The sequence below is a fragment of the Salvelinus fontinalis genome, chromosome 12 (genome assembly GCF_029448725.1).
Source record: "Salvelinus fontinalis isolate EN_2023a chromosome 12, ASM2944872v1, whole genome shotgun sequence".
In the NCBI taxonomy this organism is placed as follows: Eukaryota; Metazoa; Chordata; class Actinopteri; order Salmoniformes; family Salmonidae; genus Salvelinus; species Salvelinus fontinalis.
Genome location: NC_074676.1, coordinates 44,281,501 through 44,294,449, shown reverse-complemented (window position 1 = coordinate 44,294,449; position 12,949 = coordinate 44,281,501). Strand labels below are relative to the sequence as shown.

Sequence of the window (12,949 nt, the reverse complement as noted above, 5' to 3'; positions counted from 1 at the left end):
ATATATATATATATATATCGATACCGATTATTGGCGGACCCAAAAAAGCCGATGCCGATTAATCGGCCGATTTTTTTGTTTTTGTTTTTGTTTTTGTAATAATGCCCATTACAACAATACTGAATGAACACTTATTTTAACTTAATATAATACATCAAATCAATTTAGCCTGAAATAAATATAAATGAAACATGTTCAATTTGGTTTCAATAATGCAAAAACAAAGTGTTGGAGAAGAAAGTAAAAGTGCAATATGTGCCATGTAAGAAAGCTAACGTTTAAATTCCTTGCTCAGAACATATGAAAGCTGGTGGTTCCTTTTAACATGAGTCTTCAATATTCCCAGGTAAGAAGTTTTAGATTGTAGTTATTATAGGAATTATAGGACTATTTCTCTCTATACCATTTGTATTTCATATACCTTTGACTATTGGATGTTCTTATAGGCACTTTAGTATTGCCAGTGTAACAGTATAGCTCCCGTCCCTCTCCTCGCTCCTACCTGGCCTCGAACGAGGAACACATCGACAACAGCCACCCTCGAAGCAGCGTTACCCATGCAGAGCAAGGGTAACAACTACTCCAAGTCTCAGAGCGAGTGACGTTTGAAACGCTATTAACGCGCACCCCGCTAACTTGCTAGCCATTTCACATCGGTTACACCAGCCTAATCTCAGGAGTTGATAGGCTTGAAGTCATAAACAGCAGAGCATGATGTGGGGACTTCGGGAAGGGTGAAAATGTAATGGTTAATCTAACTAGCTAATAGGTTGTCAATAATGTAAACAGAAGCTTTCAGTGTTACCTACTCTTGTAAAAACACTACACGCTGTATGCATTGTGTCTCTGCAGACTCTGTTCACCCATTGCACACGATAACACCTTATGTAGTTTAGTCTCCCAAACAACATATTTTGTTCATTTAAAATCCGTCAGTTGTCGACTTGGTTGTAAAAGTGTTCCAACAAGAGAAAAACTATAGACTCCTGAATTTATGTCAAGCAGCACCTTGTTTCTTTATGAAGGAGAGAACCGGACATACAATCCTATTTCGTGTTATTTTAATGTCAACACCTGCACATTGGATGTTTACATATGGCTGGATTGTTCTTACATGCACATTGGATGTTTACATATGGTTGTATTGTTCTTACATGCACATTGGATGTGTTTACATGTGGTTGTATTGTTCTTACAGGCACATTGGATGTGTTTGTTATGGTTGTATTGTTCTTACAGGCACATTGGATGTGTTTGTTATAGTTGGATTGTTCTTACATGCACATTGGATGTGTTTGTTATGGTTGTATTGTTCTTACATGCACATTGCTTTACTTATGTTGCTTTCACATGCACATTTGATTTTCTTACTTAAGGTTGTGTTCATTAAAACCTGCACTTGGGAAACTTTTACCTCTCATGGCCACATCTTGAATGTTATTATTTTAATGTTTATGCACGCAAAAAGTGCATAGTGCTGCTACTTTTATTTGTTGTTTTTCCATATAAAACTTTGTGAAATGATTTCAGTGTATAAATACTTTTTGAACATTTCCAGCACATGTGAACAATACTGCGATAGTACTGATAACCGTGACGGTACCGATAACCGTGACGGTGCCGATAACCGTGACGGTGCCGATAACCGTGACGGTGCCGATAACCGTGACGGTGCCGATAACCGTGACGGTGCCGATAACCGTGACGGTGCCGATAACCGTGACGGTGCCGATAACCGTGACGGTGCCGATAACCGTGACGGTGCCGATAACCGTGACGGTGCCGATAACCGTGACGGTGCCGATAACCGTGACAGTGCCGATAACCGTGACAGTACTGACAACCGTGATAATTTTGGTCACTATAATTGTGATTGAAAATTTTCATTCCATTTTATCTCTAGTACAGACAGCCCAGTACACCTCCAGGACCTCTATATCAGGCGGTGTAGACAGCCCAGTACACACCTCTGGGGCCAAGCTCCCTGCCATCCAGGACCTCTATATCAGGCGGTGTAGACAGCCCAGTACACCTCCAGGACCTCTATATCAGGCGGTATAGACAGCCCAGTACACCTCCAGGGCCTCTATATCAGGTGGTGTAGACAGCCCAGTACACCTCCAGGACCTCTATATCAGGCGGTGTAGACAGCCCAGTACACCTCCAGGACCTCTATATCAGGTGGTGTAGACAGCCCAGTACACCTCCAGGGCCTCTATATCAGGCGGTGTAGACAGCCCAGTACACCTCCAGGACCTCTATATCAGGTGGTGTAGACAGCCCAGTACACCTCCAGGACCTCTATATCAGGCGGTGTAGACAGCCCAGTACACCTCCAGGGCCTCTATATCAGGCGGTGTAGACAGCCCAGTAGACCTCTGGGGCCGAGCTCCCTGCCATCCAGGACCTCTATATCAGGCGGTGTGAAAGGAAGGCCAGGAATACCGTCAGCCACCCAAGCCATAGACTTATCTCTGTTTCCGTACAGTAAGCGGCACCGGTGCATCAAGTCTGATACCAAGACGCTCCTGAACAGCTGCTATCCCAAAGCCATAAGACTGCTAAATAGCTAACAGGACGGCTACTGAGTTGACCTTCGTATTTATTTTTAAATTGCACACTCACGTTAACACACACATAACATGCACACACATTTATACTCACTCTACACACACGCATTCACATACAATCATCATTTAGATGATGCTACTCTGTTTATCATATATCCTGATGCCTAGTCACCTTTATCCCTATACACATTTACCTCCATTACTCCAGTATCCCTCCTGTACATTGTTAATATGGTACTGGAACTGACCCTGTATATAGTCCCCTTAACCCTATACATCTCTACCTCCATCACCACAATATCCCTGTACATTGGTAATATGGTACTGACCCTGTATATAGTCACCTTACCCCTATACATCTCTACCTCCATCACTCCAGTATCCCTGCACATTGTTAATATGGTACTGACCCTGTATATAGTCACCTTTACCCCTATACATATCTACCTCTATAGTATCCCTGCACATTGTTAATATGGTACTGACCCTGTATATAGTCAGCTTACCCCTATACATATCTACCTCTACCACTACAGTATCCCTGCACATTGTTAATATGGTACTGACCCGGTATATAGTCACCTTTACCCCTATACATATCTACCTCTATAGTATCCCTGCACATTGTTAATATGGTATTGGAACTGACCCTGTATATAGTCACCTTACCCCTATACATCTCTACCTCCATCACTCCAGTATCCCTGTACATTGTTAATATTGTACTGACCCTGTATATAGTCACCTTACCTCTATACATATCTACCTCTATAGTATCCCTGTACATTGTTAATATTGTACTGACCCTGTATATAGTCACCTTACCCCTATACATCTCTACCTCCATCACTCCAGTATCCCTGTACATTGTTAATATGGTACTGGAACTGACCATGGAACTGACCCTGTATATAGTCACCTTTACCCCTATACATATCTACCCCCATCACTCCAGTATCCCTACACATTGTTAATATGGAACTGACCCTGTATATAGTCACCTTACCCCTATACATATGTACCTCTATTACTCCAGTATCCCTACACATTGTTAATATGGAACTGACCCTGTATATAGTCACCTTTACCCCTATACATATCTACCCCCATCACTCCAGTATCCCTACACATTGTTAATATGGAACTGACCCTGTATATAGTCACCTTTACCCCTATACATATCTACCCCCATCACTCCAGTATCCCTACACATTGTTAATATGGAACTGACCCTGTATATAGTCACCTTTACCCCTATACATATGTACCTCCATTACTCCAGTATCCCTACACATTGTTAATATGGAACTGACCCTGTATATAGTCACCTTTACCCCTATACATATGTACCTCCATTACTCCAGTATCCCTACACATTGTTAATATGGAACTGACCCTGTATATAGTCACCTTTACCCCTATACATATGTACCTCCATTACTCCAGTATCCCTACACATTGTTAATATGGAACTGACCCTGTATGTATATTCTTACTTTCTCGCGTTCTACTTATTTCTATTTCTTGTGTGTTTTTGTTCTACCTTGTTATTTTTGGTTCTATATTGATTACTGCGTTGTTGGGTTTGGAGGTTGCAAGAAAAGGCATTTCACTGTTACTCGTGACATTAAAACTTGAGACACAACAGACAATGTCCAAGCTCATTTCCAGGACTTCCTTCTTTTTCCTCAAGTCAGCAGCTACTGTAGCTGGAACTGATACAGTTTGTTCCCCAAACACTACGACCACAGCAGGGATTCTGTTAGGAAAATGTGGCACCGGACATTTTAAATTAAACGGATATTTGAGAAATTTACCAGACCCATATGCATTGGGTGCGTAACCTGATTAGGGCGTCCACCCAAGGTGTTGAGAATGACATAAATCATACGTATCGTATGGTAATTCATATTAACAAAAATAAATGCAACTCGAGGACGCAACGAAATCCTGAAGAGCACTTTGAAGATGTTAGAAGAACTGTCCATATTAACTTTTCCTCAGACAACAAGACAAGTAAACAAACAGCATAATTACTAGCCTGTCAATCTGCAATCCCACCATAGTAAAAAAATAATAATAATAATCACCTAGGCTTATTGTTAACAGACTCTTGGACAGTTGTTAACAGACTCCGGGACAATAGATCCCAAATTCATAAAACCAATAGGCCTAGTCGACACAAAAAGAAAAACGTTTAAAAAAGCAAGGAGTCTGATTAAAAAGATCACAACGTTTACCTTAATAAAATTATGTTATAAGCGCAGCAATATGCACAAGGCAGTAAGTAGACCACGAGCAAATGTTCGTTCCATAAAGTAATTAGTTTGGAAAACGCTTGTTAAAAAAGGGCACCACACATGCAAACTGTTTCATGTGACAGAGAAATGTAGAAAAAGGGGGCGATATAACAGACAACAACTAACATGGGTTGCTAATATGACTTGGAATGTGCCTTTGGCTACTGGACAATGAAAGAAAGTTGACACAAAATAAAAACCTCCACAGATATGTTCTGATTTTGGCTAGGCTACTTTCTCCACCACACACACACACAAAGACACTCTCTCACGCTATACTCACACACTAACTCTCTCCCCCACACATACTCTCTCACGCTCTACCCACACATACTCTCACACTCTACACACACACTCTCCCCCTCTACCCACTCTCCCCCTCTACCCTCACACACACTCTCCCCCTCTACCCTCACACACACACACTCTCCCCCTCTACCCACACACACACACACACTCTCCCCCTCTACCCACACACACACACACACTCAATCTGTCTCTCCCACACACACAGACACTCTCACTCTCTCTCCCACACACACACACACTCGCACTCTCTCTCCCACACTCGCACTCTCTCTCCCACACTCGCACTCTCTCTCCCACACTCGCACTCTCTCTCCCACACTCGCACTCTCTCTCACTCTCTCTCCCACACTCGCACTCTCTCTCCACCCACACACACACACACACACTCTCCCCCTCTACCCACACACACACACACACACTCAATCTGTCTCTCCCACACACACACACACTCGCACTCTCTCTCCCACACTCGCACTCTCTCTCCCACACTCGCACTCTCTCTCCCACACTCGCACTCTCTCTCCCACACTCGCACTCTCTCTCCCACTCCCTCTCTCCCACACATACACACTCCCTCTCTCCCACACACACTTTCTCCCTCACACTCTCTCCCTCTCTCCCACACACTCTCTCCCACACACAGACACACACTCTCTCCCACACACAGACTCACACTCTCTCTCTCTCCCACACACAGACTCACACTCTCTCTCTCCCACACTCTCTCTCTCCCACACACACTCTCTCTCTCCCACACACTCTCTCTCTCTCCCACACACTCTCTCTCTCCCACACACTCTCTCTCTCCCACACACTCTCTCTCCCACACACTCTCTCTCCCACACACTCTCTCCCCCACACACTCTCTCCCACACACACACGTGTGCTCTGTCCCACACACACACTCTCTCTCTCCCACACACTCTCTCCCCCACACACACGTGCGCTCCGTCCCACACACACGCGCTCCGTCCCACACACACGCGCTCCCTGTCCCACACACACACGCGCTCCCTGTCCCACACACACACACACGCGCTCCCTGTCCCACACACACACACACGCGCTCCCTGTCCCACACACACACACACGCGCTCCCTGTCCCACACACACACACACGCGCTCCCTGTCCCACACACACACACACGCGCTCCCTGTCCCACACACACACACACGCGCGCCCTGTCCCACACACACACACACGCGCGCCCTGTCCCACACACACACACACACACACACGCGCTCCCTGTCCCACACACACACACACGCGCTCCCTGTCCCACACACACACACACGCGCTCCCTGTCCCACACACACACACACGCGCTCCCTGTCCCACACACACACACGCTCCCTGTCCCACACACACACACGCTCCCTGTCCCACACACACACGCTCCCTGTCCCACACACACACGCTCCCTGTCCCACACACACACGCTCCCTGTCCCACACACACACGCTCCCTGTCCCACACACACACACGCTCCCTGTCCCACACACACACACACACACACGCTCCCTGTCCCACACGCGCGCTGTCCCACACGCGCGCTGTCCCACACGCGCGCTGTCCCACACGCGCGCTGTCCCACACGCGCGCTGTCCCACACGCGCGCTGTCCCACACGCGCGCTGTCCCACACACACACACACACGCTCTGTCCCACACGCGCGCTGTCCCACACGCGCGCTGTCCCACACACACACACACACGCTCTGTCCCACACACACACACACACACGCTCTGTCCCACACACACACACGCACGCTCTGTCCCACACACACACACGCACGCTCTGTCCCACACACACACACGCACGCTCTGTCCCACACACACACACGCACGCTCTGTCCCACACACACACACGCACGCTCTGTCCCACACACACACACGCACGCTCTGTCCCACACACACACACGCACGCTCTGTCCCACACACACACACGCACGCTCTGTCCCACACACACGCACGCTCTGTCCCACACACACGCACGCTCTGTCCCACACACACACACACACGCTCTGTCCCACACACACGCACGCTCTGTCCCACACACACGCACGCTCTGTCCCACACACACGCTCTGTCCCACACGCACGCTCTGTCCCACACGCACGCTCTGTCCCACACGCACGCTCTGTCCCACACGCACGCTCTGTCCCACACGCACGCTCTGTCCCACACGCACGCTCTGTCCCACACGCACGCTCTGTCCCACACGCACGCTCTGTCCCACACGCACGCGCTGTCCCACACGCACGCGCTGTCCCACACGCACGCGCTGTCCCACACACACACACGCACGCTCTGTCCCACACACACACACGCACGCTCTGTCCCACACACACACACGCACGCTCTGTCCCACACACACACACGCACGCTCTGTCCCACACACACACACGCACGCTCTGTCCCACACACACACACGCACGCTCTGTCCCACACACACACACGCACGCTCTGTCCCACACACACACACGCACGCTCTGTCCCACACACACACACGCACGCTCTGTCCCACACACACACACGCACGCTCTGTCCCACACACACACACGCACGCTCTGTCCCACACACACACACGCACGCTCTGTCCCACACACACACACGCACGCTCTGTCCCACACACACACACGCACGCTCTGTCCCACACACACACACGCACGCTCTGTCCCACACACACACACGCACGCTCTGTCCCACACACACACACGCACGCTCTGTCCCACACACACACACGCACGCTCTGTCCCACACACACACACGCACGCTCTGTCCCACACACACACACGCACGCTCTGTCCCACACACACACACGCACGCTCTGTCCCACACACACACACGCACGCTCTGTCCCACACACACGCACGCTCTGTCCCACACACACGCACGCTCTGTCCCACACACACGCACGCTCTGTCCCACACACACGCACGCTCTGTCCCACACACACGCACGCTCTGTCCCACACGCACGCTCTGTCCCACACGCACGCTCTGTCCCACACGCACGCTCTGTCCCACACGCACGCTCTGTCCCACACGCACGCTCTGTCCCACACGCACGCTCTGTCCCACACGCACACGCTCTGTCCCACACGCACACGCTCTGTCCCACACACACACGCTCTGTCCCACACACACACGCTCTGTCCCACACACACACGCTCTGTCCCACACACACACGCTCTGTCCCACACACACGCTCTGTCCCACACACACACGCTCTGTCCCACACACACGCTCTGTCCCACACACACACGCTCTGTCCCACACACACACGCTCTGTCCCACACACACACGCTCTGTCCCACACACACACGCTCTGTCCCACACACACACGCTCTGTCCCACACACACACGCTCTGTCCCACACACACACGCTCTGTCCCACACACGCGCTCTGTCCCACACACGCGCTCTGTCCCACACACGCGCTCTGTCCCACACACGCGCTCTGTCCCACACACGCGCTCTGTCCCACACACGCGCTCTGTCCCACACACGCGCTCTGTCCCACACACGCGCTCTGTCCCACACACGCGCTCTGTCCCACACACGCGCTCTGTCCCACACACGCGCTCTGTCCCACACACGCTCTGTCCCACACACGCTCTGTCCCACACACGCTCTGTCCCACACACGCTCTGTCCCACACACGCTCTGTCCCACACACGCTCTGTCCCACACACGCTCTGTCCCACACACGCTCTGTCCCACACACACACACACTCTCCCACACACAGGAAAGTCTTGGGTCTTCGCATGACTCAAATCTGGAGCGAAGTATGACATAAATGAGGCCTGAAACATCCCATTCAGGTTCAATAACAAAATAAATCAAATTAGATTCAGGAGACACGGTTGAGAGAAATGGCTGGTCAGTCTTAAGGCTGTGAAATAGGCTGTGTGGAGTAAACAACGCTACATTCAGAACCATTACATTACAGGCTCTTTCAGTGTGCTAAAATGAGCAGTACCTATAGTGACGACTATCACGAGTTCAACCATGGACTGTTCTAATCAAAATCACATTTTAAAAACCAGAGAAAGGCCAGAACATGGGACAAATACATTCTACCCATAGCAGGGAGAATGGATAGTTTTACAGGAGTGAGTGAGTGAGTGAGTGAGTGAGTGAGTGAGTGAGTGAGTGAGTGAGTGAGTGCTTCATGACTACTGGAGGAGTGAGTCAGTGATTATAGAGAGTGGTCCAATCTCCCAAGCAGTCACACAGATCAAAGCAAACGTCAACAGCAAGGCAGTGGGGCCCTAGTGCCAAACTACATATTGGTGTAGTTCATTAAACAGGTTAGGAACTATGTGTTGTTGTAATTAGAAGTCGACTGATTAATCAGCATGGCCTATTAATTAGGAGATTTCATAACAAATGGGTAAATCGGCCTTTTTGAATGCAGATTATGGCCGATTACATACACGAGGAAACTGCGTGGCAGGCTGACCACCTGTTACGTGAGTGCAGCATCAAAAAAGTTAATTTGTTAGCTTGCATTAAACTTCTTATAAAAAAACAATCATTCTTAACATAATCACTAGTAACTACACATGGTTGATGATATTACTAGGTTAACTAGCTTGTTCTGCGTTGCATATAATCAATGCGGTGCCTGTTAATTTATCATTGAATCACAGCTTACTTCAACTTCGCCAAACAGGTGATGATTTAACAAAAGCAAATTAGCGGGGAAAAAAGCACAATTGTTGCACAAATGTACCTAACCATAAACATTAATGCCTTTCTTAAAAACAATACATAGAAGTATATATTTTTAAACCTGCATATTTAGTCAAAAGAAATTCATGTCCACTGCTCCAGAGTCCAATGGCGGTGAGCTTTACACCACTCCAGGCGACGCTTGGCATTGCGCATGGTGATCTCAGGCTTGTGTGTGGCTGCTCTGCCATGAAAACCTATTTCATGAAGCTCCCAACCGTTCTGTTAGTGCTGACATTGCTTCCAGAGGCAGTTTTGAAATCAGTAGCGAGTGCTCTAGCAGGGCAGAAATTTGACGAACTGACTTGTTGGAAAGGTGTCATCGTCATATGACGATGCCACGTTGAAAGTCACTAAGCTCTTCAGTAAGGCCATTCTACTGCCAATGTTTGTCTATGGAGATTGCACGGCTGTGTGCTCGATTTTATACAGCCGTCGGCAACAGCTGTGGCTGAAATAGCCGAATGTACTTATTTGAAGGGGTGTCCACATACTTTTGTATATATAGTGTAGCATGGTACATTACATACAATAAGGTCTGTCTGTTGTGGAAAGCACGAAAATGATTGTTTTGATTGGCAGTTAATACAACATGGGTAACATGTTGTTGCTATAGTATTTCCTCAGGACTGAGCCTCTTCCCAAAACTTAAACAGTGGTGGCTTGTTGCTAACACCCTGGCCTTAGAACACTGTACACATGTGGTGTTAGTTAGCTGCCAAGTTACATAAACTGATAATTTATTGACTGCAAATCCCTGCGTCATACATAGATAACACTGTAGACTAAACCCAGTCAATCAAATAGCAACGGCTGACGTCTGACCTCAGACAGCTAGCTAGGCGCCTGTCTTGCAAACACAAGAATGATTAACCCCGGCAATGTGAATTCTATAAACAACTACCTCTTGGATACGCACCCATTTGCCATGCCAAAAACATTGCCCGTTCCTTCTAGAGTTTGTTACTTAAGTAACTTAGCTTTTTAACTAACGTTAGCTAGCTAGCTAGCTAGTTAGTTTAGCGTCATCTAGCTAATGCTAGTTTAACTAGCTAGCAAATATGAGGTATTATTGGATGTGACATGGTACTGAACTGAGGAAAACATTTAAAAATTATATTTCAGATGTTTGTATTCGTAAACATCCAAAATGTAGTCAACGAGCTAGTCGACTAAGCTAACAAGCATCAACATGCAAACTTGGTTAGCTAGCTAGCTTGGTTAGCCGACTCCCCACCCAGTCCCTCACCTGCGTTCCTCGGCTTTTTCCTCCGACGTAATCTCCATTTCCTCGAAGCAAGGCAATTCCCTGGAAGCAGGGGGGGGAAACTGAATACGGTATCAGCTTCCCCCCAAGTCCCCTTCCAGTACGCACAAGTCACCGGCCACTTACAGTCGGTGGCTTAAAATTAGCTCGTCGCATTCACTTTGGCTAGGAGTGTGACTGTAGTCCAACATAAGCGCTGTCAGTGTCAAAATCGCAAGTCTAAACAGTAGGACAGGCCTAAACAGAAACACACAACCGCATGACTTCAGTGGGCGGGGTTGATGTTTCTCAGGCTCCGACTCCAACTCCTTGACACAGGTTGATTTGTAGGTGATAATATTGACATTTATTTTTGCTGGAGCTATTTAATGCAAACTAGCCTCATACTAATCTGATCTGTGAGTTATTCTAATGAACATGCTTTCATATTTTCTACCTTACTCAAGTATCCTCTATTCTCTGTTGAATCAAGTCTGGGACATTACATGTCAAGTTTCACATTATTATTTGTAGCTGGTGGGGGATGAATTAATGGCAGCCCTGAACGCCACTTTTTTCAAAAAGTGGAGTGTGATAGAGGGAGAGAGCGAGAAAGAGAGAGAACCCTTCACCACCAGCAGGTATATATATATATAGAGACAGTATCAGTCAAAAGTTTGGACACACCAACTTATTCAAGGGTTTTTTCTTTATCTTTACTATTTTCTACATTTTACAATAATAGTAAAGACATCAAAACTATGAAATAACACACACGGAATCATGTAGTAACCAAAAAAGTGTTGAACAAATCATAATAGATTTGAGATTCTTCAAAGTAGCCACCTTTTGCCTTGATGACAGATTTGCACACTTGTGGCATTCTCTCAACCATCTTCATGAGGTAGTCACCTGGAATGCATTTCAATGAACAGGTGCGCCTTGTTAAAAGTTAATTTGTGGAATTTCATCCCTTCTTAATGCATTTGAGCCAATCAGTTGTGTTGTGACAAGGTAGGGGTGGTATATAGAAGATAGCCCAATTTGATAAAAGACCAAGTCCATATTATGGGAAGAACAGCTCAAATTAGCAAAGAGAAACGTCAGTACATCATTACTTTAAGACATGAAGGTCAGTCAATGCGGAAATTTCAGGAACTTTGAAAGTTTCTTCAAGTGCAGTCGCAAAAACCATCAAGCGCTATGATGAAACTAGCTCTCATGAGGATCACCACAGGAAAGGAAGACCCAGAATTACCTCTGCTGCAGAAGATCAGCTCATTAGATTTAACTGCATCTCAGATTGCAGCCCAAATAAATGCTTAACAGTGTTCAAGTAACAGACACATCTCAACATCAACTGTTCAGAGGAGACTGCGTGAATCAGGCCTTCATGATCAAATTGCTGCAGAGAAACCACTACTAAAAGACACCAATAAGAAGAAGAGTCTTGCTTGGGCCAAGAAACACGAGCAATGGACATTAGACCGGTGGAAATCTGTCCTTTGATCTGATTAGTCCAAATGTGAAATTTTTGGTTCCAACCTCTGTGTCTTTGTGAGACGCAGAGTAGGTGAACGGATGATCTCTGCATGTCTGGTTCCCACTGTGAAGTATGGAGGAGGAGGTGTGATGGTGCTTTGCTGGTGACACTGTCAGTGATTTATTTAAAATTCAAGGCACACTTAACCAGCATGGCTACCACAGCATTCTGCAGCGATACTCCATCCCATCTGGTTAGCGCTTAGTGGGACTATCATTTGTTTTTCAACAGGACAGTGACC

At 47.3% G+C, this 12,949-nt stretch overlaps 1 protein-coding gene across 2 annotated transcripts in view; it reads right to left on the bottom strand.

Moving 5' to 3' along the window:
* LOC129867477 (run domain Beclin-1-interacting and cysteine-rich domain-containing protein-like) overlaps positions 1-11,468 on the bottom strand; it is a 52,986-nt gene extending 41,518 nt beyond the window's left edge. For both annotated transcript variants that reach the window (XM_055940914.1, XM_055940915.1), the window contains exon 1: positions 11,169-11,468. In XM_055940914.1, coding sequence (XP_055796889.1) covers positions 11,169-11,206 — 38 coding nt within the window. In that variant the 5' untranslated portion in view covers positions 11,207-11,468. The remainder of the gene's footprint in view (positions 1-11,168) is intronic.
* Positions 11,469-12,949: the final 1,481 nt, after the last annotated feature.